General features: G+C 36.7%; 1 protein-coding gene across 2 annotated transcripts in view; it reads left to right on the plus strand.

Annotated features, from left to right (window-relative positions):
* The window catches only part of GPLD1 (glycosylphosphatidylinositol specific phospholipase D1), a 53,384-nt gene that overhangs the window by 8,301 nt on the left and 23,636 nt on the right, over positions 1-21,447 (plus strand). For both annotated transcript variants that reach the window (XM_019716812.3, XM_019716813.3), the window contains exons 4-12: positions 5,896-5,974; positions 9,267-9,364; positions 9,791-9,901; positions 10,733-10,781; positions 11,415-11,469; positions 17,880-17,987; positions 18,207-18,234; positions 18,341-18,480; positions 21,371-21,436. In XM_019716812.3, coding sequence (XP_019572371.2) covers positions 5,896-5,974; positions 9,267-9,364; positions 9,791-9,901; positions 10,733-10,781; positions 11,415-11,469; positions 17,880-17,987; positions 18,207-18,234; positions 18,341-18,480; positions 21,371-21,436 — 734 coding nt within the window. The remainder of the gene's footprint in view (positions 1-5,895; positions 5,975-9,266; positions 9,365-9,790; positions 9,902-10,732; positions 10,782-11,414; positions 11,470-17,879; positions 17,988-18,206; positions 18,235-18,340; positions 18,481-21,370; positions 21,437-21,447) is intronic.

Below are 21,447 nucleotides of genomic sequence, written 5' to 3' on the forward strand. Positions count from 1 at the left end.
ATTTAAAACCTGTTCAGTGGACACAGGGCCTTCCCCTCATCATTGGTCCTAATCCACATAGTGATGTCATCATTGGAAATGACCAGGTGCCCCTGAATACTTACCCTTCCCTCTTTTGACTTATAAAGGCAGATAAGGGTTACTTTACCTTTTATAATGTTATCATCCAATCCTTTTTCAAAGATTGATAATTGATTTGATATCTCCAAATGTGGGAATTTACAGTTTTTCTTTCTCCCTACAAAACCTGTTTTTAGGTGACCTATGGGCTCATTGGTACAGTTTGGTGAAACGATACAGAGGAAAGTGGCCTGGAGGATGCTAATTGGCTATATAGACAGATTCCCACAGGTCAGCAGTATCTCGGCAAGTTCTGCCATTTCGGGTCTGAGCTTCGTTGGTTCTAGAATTTTCTTTTGTTAAAACACCCTTACTCTAACTAAATTAATAAGGGAATAATGCATAAAGCTGAGAATATCAATTTATCAATTTACAAGAACTGTAAGGACCAAGCTGACCTCACAGGTCTTTGTTGCCCTGATAATTAATCTCTTCCTAACAAATAAATGGAATGTGGTGTGTTAACCAGGAAGCCATAACAATGGTAGTTATCTGGCTGGTTGCAATCCTCACTCCCTGCCCACAGAACAGGTTTTGACTTTACTGATTATAAAACTGATAACTCATTGTAAGAAAAAAAATTCTCAGAGAAAACCAATGTAAACAGTTTGCTTCATATATTTCCAGCCAATTTTCTGCATATATAGCACTTTTTTTTTCAAAAAAGATTACACTCTACACACTATTTTGTAACTTGCTTTTTTTTCATTCACTATATCAGAGATATCTTTCCTTATCAATTGAGATCTTCAGAATAATTTTTAACAATTACATATTTTCCTGTTCTCCAAAATGACCCTAATTTATTCAGCCAATTTCCTATTTTAACTGTTTTATTTTGAAATAATTAAAAATTGATAGAAATGTTGAACTACTTAGACACATAATTCTCATATACCCTTTACCCAGTTTCCCAAATTGGTGATACCGTATCATATTTGCCTTTTTATACTCTCTGTACATATTGATTTTTCCCTGAGCCATTTGAGAGTTAGTAGCTGATGTAACACTCATTATCCTTTAACACATTGTGTAATTCCTGAAAATAAGAGCGTTCCTATGTAACCACAGTATAATAATCACATTCAGGGAATCAACATTGAAATAACACTATCCATCCAATCCTCAGGCCTCATTCAAATTTTACCCATTGTCTCAATAATATTCTGTATGGTTTCAGGGCCAGTTCAAGATCATGTGTTTTATTTAGTTGTCAATGCTCTCTGATCTCCTCCAACCTGGAACAACAGTTCTTTAGGCTTTGTATTTAATGACCTTGATATTTTGGAAAAGTATAGTCCAATAACTCTGTAGAATGTACCTTAATTTGGTTTTATCTGATGGTTCCTCATGATTAGATTTCCCTGCAGGTATTTCCTGGCAGAAATATGTTATAACATTGAAGTGATGCTATATTCTCATTGCATAATATTGGAAAGTACACAATGTCAACTTCTACCATTTCTGGTGACATTAACTTTTATTTCAGCTATTGCATTTTTCAGTTCTAAAATTTCCATTCAGTTCTTTATATCTTTTATTTCGTTTTATATTTTTTAGTTTGTATCAAGTGTGTTTGTTATTGTTCACTGAAGCATTTTTATGATTATTGCTTTAAACTAATTGTGAGAAAATTCTAACATTTTGCCATCTGTGTTGATATCTGTTGATTGTCTGTTTTCATTCCTTTTGAGATCTTCCTTTTTCTTGGTGTGATGAATGATCTTTGATTGAAACCTGGACATGTTAGGTATTAGGTTATGAGACTCTGGATCATATTTAAACATCCTGATTTAGTTGGCATCTTCTGATCCCACCTCATTAGGGGGACACTGCCTCCTAACTGCCAACTGGGGTAGAAGTCAAAATTCCCCACGGGGCGTCCACTGATGCCTCTTTGTCTGGGAGGGGTAGGAGTGCCTAATAGCTGCTCCTCACCTCTGCCTCTACTGATGTCAGAGGACAGGATGGCCTCTTACTGCTCGGTGGTGTGAATGCTGTGGTCTCTCCTAGGCCTCTTCTGACACCATTCCAGTGGGGAGTGGAGTGGTGCCTCCTTTCTGACAATTAGGATTAGATGTCTCTGCTCTCCTGATGGTCTCCACTCACACTGATGGGGTGGGGGGTGGGGACAGGATCACAGGGATGAAAGACCTGGCTCCCTCCTTGGCCTGACTCCACTCCAGCAGGGTGCTGGGCACCTCACTACAGCCAGGTGAGGAGAAAGTCCAGGGTCCCCACTCAGCTTTAGCCAGTGTGCGTAAGGGTGGAGGCCACAGTTTTTTCTGGGGTGTTCAGCTGGAGTAGAGAGATTATTGTCTAAGAGTTTTCAGTCTTTATAGGCTGTCCCTTTCCTGGTCCTATGGCATTACGGCTAGAGAGAACAGGCCTTTTTTTTTTTTTGAACTGCACCCATTAGTGTTTCCTGATGGCTGGCTGGCTCTTCCAGTGTCCAGTTTGGGATGTACAAGCAAAAAGAACACTCAGAAAACTCACCACAGTGTTATTCTTCTGTCCCAAGTTTCCTGTCAATCTGCATACTTACCTCTACATTTCAGAGTATCTTCCGTTCATGTTGTATACAAGGTCCAGGGTTTTTCGTTGTACTTAGCAAGAGGAGCAAGGAAAAGTGCATCTATTCCATCTTCCTGGAAGCAGAAATCCTAGTAATGGTCATTTTTATCTCTTGGTTGAGATGGTGTCTGCCACATTGTTACTCTGGAAAGTTAATAAGTATTTTCTACTTTTTAATTAATTAGCAAGTAAATATTTTGTGGAGAGATATATTGAGGTAATGTAAATATCCTGTTTCTCATCAAACTTAGCACCCATTGATTCTTGCCTGTAATAATTATTATGATGGTTGCCAAATTGTTTATCCGATTCCATCATTCCTTCCACATTTATTATTTGGCATCTGCTGCAAGGTAGAGAGTTTCCTTCTTCCCTATTTATATATTCATATTAACCTACATTCAGGAAGTCCTATTTTAGTCAATGGTTTACATTTCAGTGCTATCACTACTTAACTTGATGCTCAAACTGTTCCAGACTTTGCTGCAAGTTGGTGTTTTGTGTCTGTCTCTCTCTGTGTCTATCTACCTACCTGTTTAAAACCATGAGATCATACAAAAATAGCTGCAATTGTAATCCATCACCTTAAGATTTATTCTAGTCTTCTTTGTGTCCATATCTGTAATTCTTTTCTCCAACAGTGAGAAACCTGGCATACACACACACACACACACACACACACACACACACACACTCACACACACTCACACACTCTTACATGTTTCGTCTCCTCGTGTATGCTCATCTTCTGACCAGGCTTGGCAAATCCCTTCAGCTCTGGTATTGTTGGCCGAATCCCCTTGACCCAGAAACAACGAAAACACAAAACAGGGAAGACATATGACCGAGGAAGGGTTAATATTCTTAATTGCTCATGAATTTCATTGAAATTTCTTGATAAGTATCTTCAGATTTAGAAACATAAACTATAAAAAACTTTTTATTTTTGCCAATTTGGTAGTTGAAAATGGTATTTTGTTACAGGTTTAATTAGCACTTTATTAATTATTAATGAAAGTTAAATATATTTTCAAGTGTTTATTGACTATTTGTATTACCTCTTTTATGAATCGTCCATGTCTTTTCCTTATTTTTCTATTAGGATATTGATCTTTATCTTGATGTGTAAGAATGGCTTATTTATTAAAGATATTAGCCTGTCATCTATCAAATAATACTTGTGGTTATTTTTCTCTTCCATTTGTTTCTGGTGATTATTATCGGAAGAAAACTTAAATTTTTGTGTACTTAAGTTCATCAGTCTTTTCTTTGATGGTTGTTGCCTATATGTTTTGCTTACAAAAAGCATTCCCACTCTGAAATTATAGAATTATCCATGTAAACTTTGTCTTGTTAATTTTATGGCTCCATTTTTGACATTTAAATCTCTAATTTATATTGTATTGATTTTGGCATAAGCATGATAGGGATCTAGTGGCCTGTCATTAGTAATATTAATTTCTAGTCAGTGTCTCCTAAGCTATGAAGCATGGATTTCCATGCCAAAAACGGAATACTCATTGCAATGGGGTGTGCCCATACCATTTATTAATTACTCCATCCTTTACTCCTCTGTATCATACATTAAGTCATTATGTAGGCTTGAGTCTGTTTTTCTTCTTTATTCTGTTTTATTTATCTTTTTCTTTTGGTTCTGATGTTATGCTGTAAAACATGTCTGTTTTATTTATCTGAAGGATAAATCCTCCTTCTGTACTCTTTTTCCCCCCAGCAGTTTTCTGACTATTTTGATGACACATTTACTTTTCAAAATTTACTTCAGAATTCTATTTTCATGTTAAATAACAACATCTACCTCACTGGGAGATTCAGAGTCAACAAGTCTTGATATATATAAAATAACTAGAACAATGGCTGGTGTAGTAAATATTCAGTTAATTATTATTAAGTGACAAAAGTCCAACTTGAGTTGTCTTTAGAAAAAAAGGAGACTTTATGGGTTCATGTAACTGACAGCCCAGGGCAGAGCTGGTCCCTGAAGTCTAGGTAGTGCTATCTTTCTCCATGTGGAGGACACTGGCCATGTAGGACTCAGCCTCCAAACTGAAAATCCCCAAAGGGAAGAGGGTGTCTTCCCCAGGGCTCTAGCTGAGAGGTCTTGGGGAAGTTTCTAACTGAACAAGCTTTGATTTAACATGCATCTCTGAGCCAAATATCATGGTGTGAGGACATGCTGGCCTCATACCTCCACCTGTGGTCATCCTCACCTGCTCAACATGGAAAGGGTTCTCCTTGGGAGAGAGGGATTCTGTGCGTAGAAGACTGGGGTGGGATACATCCTGGTTGGAAAAGCAACAGCAAAAAGCAGATGACACTATATTTCTTATGCTTTGAGTCCTTTGTGGTACTTCTGCTTGGCCTCCATGTATGATCCACACTATTATTGAAAAATTAAAAAGTTGGGTTGCCAAACTTCGTCTTTGCTCATCATGTCAATCAGAGTTCACTTGCAGATGATGGAAACCCCTCTGGGTAACTTATGCTGAGGGGTGCTCAGTACCAAACAGTAGGGAATTCAATGCTGACAGGCTGAGAACTGGAGGAGCTGGACCCAGGCTGAATGTCCAAAAAGGACGCCCATAACCACACACACAACTAAAGACACTCATGAAAGAGGACTTCCAGAACTGCTTCAGAAAGTGGCAAGGACAGTGGGATAAGTGTGTTCAAAGCGAGGGGCAGTATTTTGAGGGGAGATTAATGGCAATATGTCTTTTACTATAATATAAATTTTTTATAACATTAACATTTTTATGACATTCACCGTATTATTTGATCACACCTCATATATGTTTGTATTTTTCTCATTTCACTGATTCTCAATGGATCATTGAGAATCTTACACACACCAGTTCTAGGTCATGAAATACCCTTAGGGAAATCCTGCTCTACTGGGTAGACAGAGAAAACAAAAGAAGGTGAAATTCAAATAGGTAATGTTTGCTACTTCTTAATTAGCCTTTCTCTTTTTGGTAGGAAAGTACCCAAAATTACATATTGTGTTGGATTGTGCATGAATTTTATTATGTATTTATTTATGCCTGCCTTCTTGCCTCCTAACACACTTACCTCACCCCTAACTCCGTTGTTCCTGTGTCCCATCACTGGAAGTTGACTGGACTGGCTCTTCCCAGACTGTTGACTTTCCCCCCTTAATCTCTACATTTTCCTGCTCCCCAGCTGTTACTTGAACACCAGGACGCATATCAGGCTGGAACCGTGTTTCCCGATGCATTCTACGCCAGCATCTGCAGAAGAGGTAAGATGAAGATTTGCAGACCAAACTGTCACATTTACTCGGTCAGTAGGAATCTCTGTGACTTAAAAAAACATCAATACCACATTATATTTTCCACTATTGTTGGTCCATGATTTAGTTCACAGAGTTACATTCTCCATTTAACCAAAACTTACGTGCTTAGAAATTCTGAAAGCATAAAATTTCTGAAAACTTTAACCCTCACTTGCACTGCTTTGAGTCAGAAGAGGTTTCCACCTCTATAACATGGTCATGATAGTACCTGCTTACTGCTTTACTGGATTTTTGTTGACATGAATGCATATTATTTTGTCAAGTGTTATGCAAATCTAAGGTAATGTTATGTTTTGTATCAGTGAGGGTCCAAGCTGGACAGAGAAGTTACACTCAAATTGGGTCATTTAATGGGAGTTTTAAAAGGGGACTGGTTACAAAAATATGGTCAAGATGGAAGAAATTGGAAGGAATGGTGCAAGGGAGAGAATGTTTACTGTAACTGCAGAAAGAGAGTGAATTGTGTGGAGAAGGTATCTTGATGGAGGCCATGACCTTCCCTCAGGGGACACAGCAAGCCCACTGTAACCCCACAGAACGGAAGCTAGAAGAATGAGTACCCCAACCTTTTCTCTTCCTTTTCTGTACGTCCTGTTGGTTCTTCCTACTGGCCAAACTCAACCCAACTCAACCAAAGCAAGAGGGCAAAGAAGCCAGTGTAAGTAGGTCACCTCAGAGGCACTGCATAGGGTGGAGAAGGGTGGAGAGTGGATCTGCGGGGAGAATGAAAGACATCCAGCACACTGGGTCATCATGTGAACCATTTTTGGAATCTCAGGGTCATCAGCCATTATCTCATATTAAGTACAGTGATGCCTTTAGAGTCGGTGAAATGTTTAGGGCTGTTTGCTCATACAGTAATGATCCCAGATGACCTTTGTGTTTCTCATATTTGTAAGTTGCTCTTCTGTTTCCCTCTTAGTCTGTGAACTGTCATTGCTCAGTCCTATTATTTTTGCCTGCTTGTTACAGTCCTCCCTCTTCCTAACTGTTGTTTCTAATTTAGCATTTCCCAAACTATATTCAGGGGGCTTTAATTTTAACAGTTCCTTGATATCTTACCTAAAAAAGAAAGAATAAAAAAGGATTGCTTTATAAATTAAATTTGAGAAACATTGCTTAATATGTGCTATTTTTAGATACAGACAGAATACACAATAATAAAGATTCTGAGAATAGTGGAAGAGGAATGCAAACTCCAGCACTTTTTTTTTTTTTTGTAAAGCAATAGATATCCCCTTATCTGGTGTAAAGATTGCGACCGGTGTATGACCGATGAACCAAAAAGTCAGCCGGAAAGAATAAAAAAATATATGACAATTATAAGGAATTTGAATGCAGAGCCCTCTTAGATTTTTATGAGTTTTTCGAAATTTTACCTTTGTCTCATATCTACTTCAACAGTAGATTTCTTTTTCTTCTTTAGTGATTCACTGTTATTGCACCCTTCAAAAGGACTTAGATATTTAGTTGCCAAAAAAAACCCTCTGTTTCTTGTACGCATATTTCGTCAGTTTACCTAATAATGAATTAAATTCTATAATTACAATAATAAGGACAACTGGCTTAAACAAAGTTAGAAACAGACCTGGCTGGCCCTCCATAAATATGGCACAGCTGTGGGGACAGAGGTGCCTGTGGATAGCAGCTCGCACACCCTGGGTGGGGGTGGAGGGGTTTCTTTTACTTCCAGTCAGTATGATTTACAGAGGGAAGGAAGAACTCTGGCTAATCTGGTATTTGGTTAAATGGAGGTGTGTCAGAAGAGCTCCCATATATGTAATTCTGGATTTGTACTGTATTCTGTGGAATAGGAATTGTAAGTTTATCTCTAGGAAAGCTGTCAGAGCAAATCAAATTTCTTAGTTACAACTTCTTTGAAAATCATTTTCAGAGAAACCAATGATTTAAAATGTGTTGGGTTATTTCTACTTTAGCAACAGTGTAACAATTTGGAACTGAGGGATCTGAATTTTGGAGTTTTGCTTTTGGTTGCCCCTGTGACATGTGACACTCCATGAAGAATTGTGGCATTTGGAGGTTTAGAATTAGATGCCAGTTCTGTCTTTCCTACCCCTCCTGTGGGAATAAAGAGGTACCTGTTAGGGGCCCTTATTAACCTACTCAGGATGCTTGGGGGCCTGTGCCATTTTGAAACAATTATGATAAATTTAAAAGCTTGGAAAGTCTTTAGTGTATCTGCTTTTGTCTTTTGTGCTTTTAGGGAGGCTGACTGTGGTGGACAAGAAGATTAAAAAAACCAACAACAGTTTATCTCCTTAGTTTTAGGGCACAGATTTGAAAACACTTTTGTCTGGCACCATACATAGTTATTACAATATTATTGACTATATTCCCTATGCTGTATTTTACATCCCCATGATTGTTTCTATAACTGGCAATTTCTACTTTTTAATCCCTTCACTATTTTCACAAAGGCCGCCCAAACTTCTACCCATCTCGTGACCATCAATTTGTTCTCTGTATCTATGAGTTTCTGTTTTGTTTTTGTTTTTTGTTAGATTCTACATATAATTGAGATCAAATGGTATTTGTCTTTCTCTGTCTGCCTTATTTCACTTAGCATAGTACCCCCTAGGTCCACCCATAAATGGTAAGATTTCATTTCTTCTGGCCAAGTAATGTTCCATTATAGATATGTACCACATCTTCTTTATCCTATCATTTTTCAGGGTGATCACTTCATAAATTGTCTAATCATTATGTTGTACATCTGAAACTAATAATATTGTATATCAACTATAGTTGAAAAATAAATGTAAAAAAATTTAAATTATTCTGTCATAAACTAAATTTTGTTAAAAATATGTATGTACATATTTAGACATTTATTTAAAACAATTAGAAGTAAATACATCAAAATGTTCATTGTGGTTGCCCAAGATGATGCAATTATGGATGATTGTAGCTCCTTTATTACTTTTGTAATAATAATTATTAAAAAGAAACTTTAGTTACTTCCTGTCAAAAAAAAAAAAAAAAAAAGCACAACTTCCAGCCTCTATTGCAGCACAGGTGATACGCAATGCCATGAACCAGCTTAAGCTCCTTTCTCTTTTGGTGGCTCTTCTGTTCTAGAGGCTTCCTTTGAATTCAAAGAAGAAACTAAGAGATTTGGAGAGAAGAAGAAGGGACTCAGCAGGCAGTGGTGAAAGATTTAATTGGGAACCTCATACTTTTTAAGCAAGAATCCTGAATTCTGCCTTTGTTTTGTCAGGACAATTCCATGATGTGTCTGAGAGCACCCACTGGACTCCATTTCTCAATGCGAGCATTCATTATATCCGAGAGAACTACCCCCTCCCCTGGGAGAAGGTAGGCATGGCCCTCTTACCCTATTTCTGCACCTGTATTGACCCCATTTGTACACACACACTCACCCCAGACTCTGAGGGTTGTTCACCACTGTACCTTCAGTGCCAAACACAATACATGGGACATAGGAGATGGCTAGTTAATACTTGAATAAATTATATATTTTTTTAAGTTTGGGTTATGTTACTTGGTCATTTTGCTCCAATAGTAATTAATCTTCCAAGGCACTCCAAAACATGTCAAAAAGTCCTTTGTGGTTTTTTTTTTTTTTTTTTTTTTGGTAACTAGACACAACAATGTGCCCGCCTTTGATTTTTTTTTTGGTTAAATTCTCAGTAATGGAAATGAATTCATATTTACCAAAACTTTATATAGGATTGTTATAAAATAACCCAAACACATGACTGTAACCTAATTACTTGGCAGGACACAGAGAAGTTGGTAGCTTTCTTGTTTGGAATTACGTCTCACATGGTGGCAGATGTCAGCTGGCATAGCCTGGGCATCGAACAAGGGTTCCTGAGAACAATGGGCGCTGTGAGTACATGTCACCGAGGCTAATGACTTCATGGGGGTGAAACCATCATACCCAAGATCAAAACTGGACCTTTTTAAAGGAAATGAAAATGTTATTCAGATGTCACGTGGAAATACAATTTGCTGCCCAAAGCATATTTGTTAGATTTCCATCTTGTCTTATTAATTCCTCTTACTCTTCTTGGTACCTGGGTAAGTTCGTCCCCATGGGCAAAACAACTAATGTGTACTGAAAACAGTGACAGATGTGATGTCCTGCTTTAGTCATAAATGATATTTTAGAAATTTTATGTTTTATTCAAGCCATATACCTTGGTAAAGATATGAATACCTACTACTTGGTTCTATTTAAAAGTAATAGTTCTGTGTGTTTTTTCTCCCTTTTTAATTTTCTATATGTATATGTGCTGCCGAAGCGAGCACTTAACTTTCTATATGAAAATACCATGTCCCCAAGCTGTGATCTTACCTGGTGACTTAGCTTCTGGAAGTCCCCTCTGGTCATTCACTGATGCTAATACCATTCTGTGAGAAGCTTAAACTTGGACTCAGTAGAGATTTTGTAGATATATAATACTATTAGGTGCCAATGTCTGCAGTATCTTCATCTGTTACCAGACATTAAGTATACAACTCAGCTGCCAATATAATTTGTTGTAACAGATGAAATAATAAAACTAAATGTTTTTTGAAAATTGGGTTCATCCACTATGTATCCTCAGCAGTTCATTGTGTTAGGCTGCCATTTCCCCACTACTTGCTTACTTGTGGTGTAGGGGTTGGGGCTACACTTTATTATATGTATCAGATGGTTCTTTCTTTCTTTCTCAGATTGATTTTCATGGCTACTATTCTGAGGCACATTCAGCTGGTGATTTTGGTACTGTTTATTTATATTTGCCAAATTTTCTTTTGTGGTAGTTATATTTCATGTGTAATGAAGTGACTACTGTATCTTAAATATGTATTGTTTTTATCATACCAATAGTACATGCTAACTGCTTTATATTTTAGTTCATTTAGAGTACAGGCATACCTCATTTGACATAGACATGTTCTTTCGAAAAGTTGTGTATGTGTGTATTTTTTTGTTAAATCACATTTTATCATTAACTTGTATCATAATTTTAGAAAACCTTTATTTTTATATCATATTAAAATTAATTACCTAGTGTCTGCTAATACATTAGCTTTAAATTGGTAAACTCCATCTTTTTTTCTGTGGTAAATTACCTTTAAATGTACAAACTAGATGGTGAGTAGTATTTATTTAAAAGAAGACTTATGGTCCAGCTTTCCTTAAAGTAAAAAACACTTTGGTTATATGAGTGACTCTTAATTCATATTTTACTAGCTAAGATTTTAAAAGATCACTTTTCTTAATATGAACAATGAACAGAAACTTGTAACAGTGTGAAGAACTGATAAACTGGGTTGTGCAAATTTGTGTTGAAAGAAGCCTGCTATGAGTGGTCACTAACTACAACATGTAAATATTTTTCTCACACCACAGGAGGAGATGTGTTGAGCCAGTTTGAGTTTAATTTTAATTACCTTACACGGCACTGGTAAGAGCAATGTATATTTAAATACTCGTATGTGGTATCTAAACGGCATTTAGATACCTTTTTTTCCCCTTAGAAAATATAACTTACAATGCTATTAGGAGTCTTCTGCATTTGTAACTTTTGAAAAGTAAAACTGCAAATTGGAATAGGCAAAATAGATTCTTTAAATATTTGTGAATTATAACAAACATAGTAAAGAATGTATATTTACAAATACAAAATAATAAGATATACACCTGTGTAGCTACCACTCAGTTTAACAAATAGAGCATCATCATATTTTAGGAGCTCCTTGCCTTCCCTCTATCCCATCGCCTTCTCTCCCCGCAGGGGTATCCACTACTCTAGGTCTCCTGTTAATAATTTTTGTTGCTTTTCTTTCTAGTTTTACTACATGTGGATGTATCCATATGTAAAATATTGTATAGTTTTTTCATTTTCAATGAATAGAATGACACAATATGTGTTGCAAATATTTGCTTAAAATTATGTTTCTGAGATTTAACTATATTGATATGTTCGACTGTAGTTCATTTATTTTTATCACTGTATGGTCCTATTGTGTGGATGCACCAATACAACCAACTCCATTTTAATGTGGATGGATATGTAAGTCATATTTAGAGTTTTTGTGTTACACATAGTGTTCCTATGAACATTTTTGAATATACATTTGTACACTAAAGAGGACTCTTTCAACCTCCAGAAGTGGAATAGTTAGGTCATTGGACTTATGTATATTTCACTTAACTAAGTGATCCCAGACTCTTTCAAAATGCTCTTCCCAATTTGTTCTCTGATTGGCTTTGTATAATAATTCTGCTGCTTCTGCATTCTCCAATACTTGGTATTGTCCAACTTAAACTTTTGTCTAACCTGTTTGGTGTCTGTTGGTATCTCATTAAAATTTTGATTTACATTTCCCAAATTACTAATGAGGTTAAACATTCTTTCATAATTTATTAATCATTTATGTTTGATTTTAAGTGAAAATCTTCAGTTTTTAGCTTATTTTTCTTTCTTTCTTTTTTCTTTTTATTATTGGTTTCAGATGTATAAAACAACATAATGATTAGACATTTACACCCCTCACAAAGTGATAACCCCAACAAGTCTACTACCCATCTGGCACCATACATAGCTATTACAATACCATTAACTATATTCCCTATGCTGTACTTTATATCCCATGACTATACATATATTTAAATTATAGTTGACATTCAATATTATTATTATTTTAATTTATCACTCAGATTTTATTTTTATTATTATTATTTTTATTATTTTTAGGTGTATAACAACATAATGATTAGACATTTACACCCCTCACAAAGTGATAACCCCAACCAGTCTACTACCCATCTGACATCAGACATAACTATTACAATACCATTGACTATGTTCCCTATGCTGTACTTTACATCCCGTGACCATATATATATATATATGTATGTATATATATATATATATATATATATATATATATATATATATATACATACATATATATATATATATATATAGAGAGAGAGAGAGAGAGAGAGATTATAGTTGACATTCAATATTATTTTATATTAGTTTCAGATATAGCCTATTTTTTCTATTGTGTTGTTTGTTCTTTTTATTTGTGTTTTTTGTCTGTTAGGGCTTCTCATCTTTTGTCAGTTTATCATTTGTTACAAATACCTTTTTACAGTTTATGGTATGTTTTTACTTATTTCATGGTGTATCTTAACAGAATTTATTAATTTTAATGTATTTGAACATATCAGTGTTTTCCTTTTAACTTGTATTTTTGATGTCTTATTAAAGTTAAAGAAATCCTTCCCTAATTTGAGGGCATGAGGTTATTCTCTTATCCTTTTACCCTCTCTTCTAAAAGCCTTCTAAATCTATTATAGTTTTATTATTTAAAAAAAGTATTTGTCTTTAATTTACCTGGAATTAATTTTTTGTATATTCTGAGATAGACTCTAATTTCATTTTTTTCTATAGAGATTCACTGATTGTCTCAAAATCATTTACCAACAGTCTACCCTTTCCTCATTGATCTATACTGCCCTCTGTGACATAAATGATAATCCCATGTATGTGGGTCAGTTTCTGGGCTTTCAGTTATGACTGTCCCTGAGAAATACTGATTTTCTTCAGTTGTGGTGGCTTTATAGTATGTCTTGACATTTGTTAGGGCTGAACTGCCAACCAGTCCTTTTTCTTCAAATGTACATTGCCTATTTCTTTACCTTGACTTTTTCAAATCAAGTGGTAAGATCAAGTTGCCATGTTCCTAGGAAAGTCTTGTTGGAATCTTTATTAGAATCGCACTGAATCTAGAAGTCAATTGGAAGAGAATTAACAATTAACAATATTTGCAATATTGAGTCCTCTTATCCATTAGTATGCTATATATTTTATTTGTCTTCTTTAATAACCTTAAAGTTTTGTAAGTTTTTCATCAAGGTCTTATACGTTTTATTAGATATGGTTCCAGAGACTTTATATTTTTCTTTGGTACCATAAATGGTAATTTTTGGTACCAGTTATATTTTTTAAGTGATTGCTGGTATACAGAAATGCAAGTGCCTTTCTAATTTTGATTTTGTATCTAGCAACATATAAAGCTATCTTATTAATTCTAATAATTTATCTGGAGAGTCTTTTTATAACCTATAAATTGTGACAATTTTGCTATTCCTTTTCAATGTTTATACCTGTAATTTGTTTTTCTTACTGTATCACACTGGCTAATATTTCTAGTACAGTAGAAGTGGTGATATTGGGCATACTTTTCTTATTTCTGATCTTAAAGAGAATGATTTCAAAATTTCGTCATTAAATGTAATGTTTGCTGTAGATTTTTATGAATATCTTTTATCAAGTTAAGAAAGTTCCCAACTATTTCTAGTTTGCTAGTAGTTTTTATTAGAAATTAATTTCGTATGTATTGAACTCTTACTCTGCATCTGTTGAGATAGTTGTTTCTTAATCTGTTAATATACTGAATTATAGTAATCTATTTGCTAATATAAAATCAACTTTACTTCCTGAGACAAAACCAATTTTGCAATGATAGATCATTTCTTTTATATTTGTTGCATCTGTTCTTGCTGCTTAGGATTTTTGCATCTGTGTTTTTGAGAGAGCTTGTACTGTAATTTTCTTGTGCCCTTGTTTGGTTTTGGTGTCAAGGTTATGCTAGTTTCATGAAATCAGGTGGCAAGTTTGGTTTCCTTTCCTATTCTCTGGAAGTCTGTGTGAGATTTGAGCTTTGATTTCTTGAATGTTTGGTAGAATTTATCTGTAAAGCCTGATGTTTTCTTTGTAGGGGTGTTTAAAGTTTTTTCTTTAATGGTTATAGGACTATACAGTTTTTCAATTTCTTTTTAAAGAGTTTTATAGTTTTATAGGACTTTTCCATTTCATCTAAGTGTTTAAACATTTTGGCATGAGGTTGTTCATAATATCTTATCTTTTCCTGTTTTATTTGCACTTATATTCCCTTGTTATCCATGTTATTTATCCTACCTTCTGTTATGTTTTTAAACAATCTTGTCTAATATTTTTCAGTTTTATTATTATTTTAAAGAATGAACTTTTGGCTTTATTGATTCTCTCTATGTTCGTTTTTCCCTTTCATTATTTTTTATTCATATGTTTATTTTCTTCTACTTTTTTTGGGTTCCTATGAAATTCATTGATTCTTGATTTAAGGTCTAGCATATGATCAATTTTTGTAGATATTCCATATGTTTCTGAAAAGAATGTTAATTCTCCAATTTTAGTTTAATATCATATACAGAGGGTGCCAAAAAAATATATACACACATGTTAAGAAAGGAAAACTGTATTAAAATTGTAATAATATATACCAACAACAAAAGATGAATACAAATCACATTCGACTTCTGCAATTACAAGAAGTGCTCAAAGTGGTTACCATCAGCATCCAGAGACTTCTGATTACGACGAACTACTGCATGAGCAATGTTGACCAAAGTGTCTACTTGTACACATTTATTTGGCACCCCCGGTATATATATGCTTCTTAGCGCAAACTTATTAAATTTATTGTTAAAGTCAGATTTGTAAGCTATAAATAGTCTTTCTTTTTATTTTTTAATCAGATTGATCTAATAATTACCAAGAAAGAAATTTGTTTAAAAATCTCTCTGTGATGTGCATTTTTTCAATTTCTCCTTGTAGTTCTGTCAAAGTTTGCTATATATGCGTCTGAAGATACATCATTAAGAACATTCAAGTTTCAAATCTTATTTATCTTTCTGGTGAATTGAACCCTTTATCATGATGTCTAGTGACCTTCTTTATCTCTAATAATGCTTGTTGCCTTCTACTTTTTTTTTTTTTTTTAAAGATTTTATTGGGGAAGGGGAACAGGACTTTATTGGGGAACAGTGTGTACTTCCAGGACTTTTTTCCAAGTCAAGTTGTTGTCCTTTCAGTCTTAGTTGTGGAGGGCGCAGCTCAGCTCCAGGTCCAGTTGCCATTGCTAGTTGCAGGGGGCACAGCCCATCCCTTGTGGGACTCGAGGAATTGAACTGGCAACCTTGTGGTTGAGAGCCCACTGGCCCATGTGGGAATCGAACCGGCAGCCTTCAGAGTTAGGAGCACGGAGCTCTAACTGCCTGAGCCACCAGGCCAGCCCTGTTGCCTTCTACTTTATCATATATTACTCTAGCTACACTGTGGTTACACTGGTTTTTGCTTGTTTTTTTCCTTCAAATGTTTACTAAGCAGTCAGAAGGTGACATGGTCTGTCCCCCAGTCCCAGCCTCAGCCCCTAAGTGTATAGACCAAAGACAAAGGAGAGCTTATGGGCATGGCAAATTTCCCACTCCTACTCCTGGTCCAGTTGCCTCAGAAGTAAAGATGTCCAGAACAAGCAAGTCACTTGCAGATCACCTGAGGCCAGGTGACCTTGGACACCCCAGGAAGATGTGGTGACAGCAGCAGCATGAGGGGTCGCTCTAACTCCACACATGGAGCCATCTGCACTGGGTTAGGTGCCCATTTCAAATGGCATATCATCTGGCTTCTGGTCCCCTTTGGATATATTCTGTGGGGCCTGAATTACTTGAGGTTGGAGTTAGAGCTGCATTTCTCTAGAGAGTTTGTTTTGGCCTCTGCTGGCTGCTTGGGCTACTGCTATCCTATGACCACATTAAGTTACATTCGACTCAATGTTTTTCTGACTACACAGATTGCATGAATGAAGTACAAAACATTTGTTGGACTGGGTAGTGGTTACCAATTCTAAGGGGAGATTGTTTTTCCTTCTCTATCCATTGCCAAGATGAAGTCAGGCAGGTTTCTTTGCTGTCCTTGTTAGTATGTTCGGTTTATTTCTAGCTAGTCCTCATGCAGAAGGTATAATTTTTAGTGCAGAGTCCCCTCCAAGATGGCTCACTTCAGGTGGTTCCTATACTTTATCTCCTGTCTCCTGCATGCCACACAGCCAGCAAAAAACCTCTAGGTTCCAACAGTTTTGCAGAACCTCAGGGCAAAATCTGGCTTTCCCCTAATTGGAAAATTGAAACCTTTCAAAGTTTCCAGTTTCAATTTGTTTTTGGCCTTTGGAAAATTTTCACTTTCTTGCTAGCTTGGTGAGTCACCTAAAATATATTTTTTTATTTTGTCTAGACTTTTAAGCTATTTTTATTGGAAGGGCCATCTCTGTGCTCTTATAAAAATAAAAAATGGACGTCGATAGATTATTTCTTATAAATATACTAAAATCAGGTTTTGTTGGTTGTGATTTCTGTCTGGTACATTCTAATGTCTTTGAAATGAAGATAAAAGGGGACTCAGTATAGATCTAATTTTTAAGATGCTGTTCTTCTTCCAACTGAAAGAACTAATATCTATGATCCATAAGCCTAAATAATATTTTTTTCTCACCACCACACTGTGGACTCTTAGTAGAATGTTGGGGAGAGGAGCATTTTTGGCACTTTAAAAATAATGATTCTTGAGCATAATTCAATTCAAGAGAATAAAAATACTTTATATTGCTCCTTGAACTCTGAATTGACAAAATTAAACATCCCTTTTATACTTTACCATTTCCTGTCTTTGAAAGTACCTTCATAGATATTTGATTAAGGCACCAGTGGCTTGCTGTGCAGTGTTGGGCAAACTCTTTAACTTTTCTGTGCTGCCTTAGTTTCCTCAGTGTGCAGTGGGAATGAGATAGTACTGGCCACGTGGATTTTTGGTAGGATTTTTGGTAGGATTTTTGGTAGGATTACCATAGTGCATCGAAAGAAATCCCTTTGCGTGGGTCTAGCACAGAGTCATCATGGGATAACTGGGAGCTGATGTTGCTGCTATTATGTTATTTTCCACTTTAGAATCACACAAACCTTATTTTATTCTAATGCTTTTCTCAGGTATGTGCCGGTCAAAGATCTACTGGGAATTTATAAGAAACTCTATGGCCGAGCAACCATCACCAAAAATGCAATTGTTGAGTGTTCGTACCTTCAGTTCTTGGAAATGTAAGTGTGGCCCCGTGGAAAGTTTGCAGCTGTGCTGTGACTTCCTTAGCGCGCGTTTCAATGGTTTTGTTTCCAGAGGGTGGGTTCTGGATTAACGGATTTTTCATATTCAAAGGCAGTTGCATGATAGTGGATACATGATGATGGAGCTTTTTCTTCATTAGTTGCTTCATTCTTTGTGGAAGCCACAACTCACAGTCAAAATTGTTTATGTTGCAGGTATGGTGAGATGATGGCTGTGTCCAAGGTAAGGCTTCATTCTTCAAGATCTTAATGTAAAGAGTTACAAAGATACCAGGAGAAGCATCTGACTCATTTATTTATTTACTTATTTTTCTTTCTCTCTGCCATAGCTTTATCCCACTTATTCTAGAAAGTCCCCATTTTTGGTGGAACAATTCCAAGAATATTTCCTTGGAGGACTGGATGATATGGCGTTTTGGTCCACTAATATTTACCGTTTAACAAGCTTCATGTTAGAGAATGGGACCAGGTGAATTATTACTCTACTTCTTCTCCTGATAGCTCCCTGCTTTGATACCCCCATCCCCAACAGAACTCTCAGGTTTTTCAGTTGATCAAATGAAAAGAAAAAGTCTCATGAAGTGCTTGTTTTATCCTAATTGAGAAAAAAAACAAAACTCTGCCTAGCTCGCATCTGGTTAGATTTACTGATATCTCTCAAGTTTTAGAGATAGAGAGGTAGATATTGTATAATTTGTGGTCTGCGAGAAATGGCTCAGGTAGGAAGGAATCAGCTGCCACCCACCACTGGGCTCCATCTGTTTCTTTTGGGAGAACCTATGCTGTGGGCTGGAGTGCTTGCTTTCCACAGGCTCCAGCAACTGGGGCACAGCAATCCTCCTCTCCAGCCCAGCTTGTCTCTAGGGGTTTGAGGATTTCAAAGGGTACTTCATGTAACCCCCACACTGTACAATAAAATCAGAATTGAACGCATTTGTAAAGCACAACCTTCTGTTGGAATTTGATATCTAGCCCAGCTCGGACAGCTGTTCAACTTCTAGCTCCTTGTCTGTGTTTTCCCAGCATGCCCAGGATGAGTGTTAACCAGAGACTCGGATGGCAGGAGACCAGGGGAGACTGGGATTACCCCCCCTTACAGCTGTAGTAGACCTTCAGGTTCTCACAGAATCTGTCCACAGCTGGAGGGAGCCAAGGGGCCTCTCAGAACCCATCTCCAGCCATAAGAGTGAGCAGGCAGCCCCTTCTGTGCTGCTGAGCTGAGCAGCTAGAGACGTGGATCTGCACAGGGAGCACTGGCGGCAGCACCTGAGGCAGAGAAGGGCCAGGCGGGATGCGTAAGCAGCAGCCATGACAATGGGAAAGAGGGTCCGATGGCAGAGCTGCACCTGGGCAGCTGTTCCAGTAAGGATATAGGAGGGTCGGGGTTTATAAGTTGAAGTGGCCTATATAGGCGTAGCTCTGGAGTGTTATACACTGAAGGATGTTCCTTTGCCCTTTGAAAACATTTGCTAATATTCAAATAATGTTAACCATAATTATATACTGTATTGATTTCAACCAAAATTCCCTTTGATGACAAATTTGACATTAGCTTGGTAAATACTCAGTGGATTACACGTTTGCAGAGATAAACAGTTCCATACAAATACCATTGTTAATAGTGAAATAAACCTCAACTGAAATCTCCAGGCTCAGATCATTTGAGATGTTGCTCCAGGCATACGTTCTCAATTTGGCTCAAATAAACTCTGATTAAAATTCAAAAAATAAAATAAAATAAAATCTCCAGGCTCTCCTTGTTTCAGCTATGGGTTTTTAGGTGCATACAAGTGATAGAAAGGATGGGCTTTGGAATTTGAGACCTGCCCCTCACTACTGGGCCATCCCAAGCAAGTGGCTGAGCCTCCCTGAGCTTTGTTTTCTCATCTGTAAATGCGGACAGTAAGAATTCATCTCTTATCATAGGGCTGTTGTGAGGAGTAAACTAGCTCATGTAAATGGTTCATTACGTAGGAAGCACTTAATAAATGTTGGCTACTGGTGTTGTGATTATTATCAGAAGGGAGTTCAGTTTCTATTGGAAGGATTTATAATATATGTGCATGTAAAAGTGAATGACCTACATTTACCTGTTTTATAAAGTCCGTGTGTAATGACCCCCAAACTGGAACACATTTCTGGTGTTTGTTTCTGGTTAATTTGTCCAAATAGCTGAGGAAATGTGTGGCTGGACCTTATTCTTTAATTAGGATAAAATAACAGAACAAATCAATTTCTTGTCCTTGATTTTTGCCCTAATTTATCAAGGCAGAAAATTCCATGAATTGATTGCATTTTACACACTATACAAAGAAAGATTAATCAGTTACGGAACTTTATGGGAAATTTAGAGAAGGTTCCAAAGAAAGACACAAATTTATGACAGAAAGCAAAAAAAAAAGTACATATTTTCATATTGTAGGCACTTCTTAACTTACTAAGAATAGATTATCTTCCAAAGCAAATTTGTTACTTGAAACTCATGCCATATTTTCCTAAAGAAACAGTGAAATAATGGTAGTTACATTTTCAGCCAGAACTCTACTTAACTGAAAAAATAAGTGTAGTTCTCATTGCAAGGCTGCCATCTGCATCCTGGTGGTAGAGAAATGGGAATTCAAGGAAAACCCTTTTCCTCAGTGTAAAACTGGCCCTAAGAAAAGTTTTTATAGGAAAAGTGTGTCTTCAGCTTCTTCCCAGCTCTCTTCTGAATTTCTTTTCCAGCAACTAGTCCTTCTTGCCTGGCTTCATATGACCTTCACATTACGTCAGCCTCCAGCAGAGCGCTCCATGTAAATCTTCCTTCAAAACAGTCGTCATTCTGGAAGACACTCTTCTAATACATACCCACTCCCTTAGTGCTTCTGTTAAGAGTTGGGAGGAAGTTAACCTCTTACATTGTCTCAGTCGATTTTTCACTTGTAAAAAAGGGATACTTAGTTACCTATTTAATTATTGAATTTATACATTGTTTTTAAAAGAATGAGGTTGAGAAACTAAGACATATCCAAACAAAAGTGAGCATAATCGGACAGAGGTGACATAGTTGGGAACCCATTTCATTTACAGTCTCTAACTCTGAGATGGTTCCTGTGAGTGTGAGCATGGAGCAACTCAGCAGGTGCAGTGGGGAGGGAAGGGGATGGCCGTGAGCCTGTGTTACCATAAGACTCCCTCAGTCAGCTCATCCATCCCCATCAATTATCATTCGGCCCTTTACCAGTCCTGTCTGGCTAAGGAATGCACACCTCTACACTAGGACTTCTGGAGGTGGTTTAAAGTGCACCACCCATTCTCAGTAAAATTCATGCTTGACAAGAAGGTAGAAAAATGCCTGATTCATTTGATTATTTCCCTAGTGGCTGCAACCTGCCTGAGAACCCTCTGTTCATTTCCTGTGGAGGCCAGCAAACCAACACCCAGGGGTAAGTACATT

The sequence above is a fragment of the Rhinolophus sinicus genome, chromosome 7 (assembly GCF_057876585.1).
Source record: "Rhinolophus sinicus isolate RSI-liver-muscle chromosome 7, RSI-T2T, whole genome shotgun sequence".
NCBI lineage: Eukaryota > Metazoa > Chordata > Mammalia > Chiroptera > Rhinolophidae > Rhinolophus > Rhinolophus sinicus.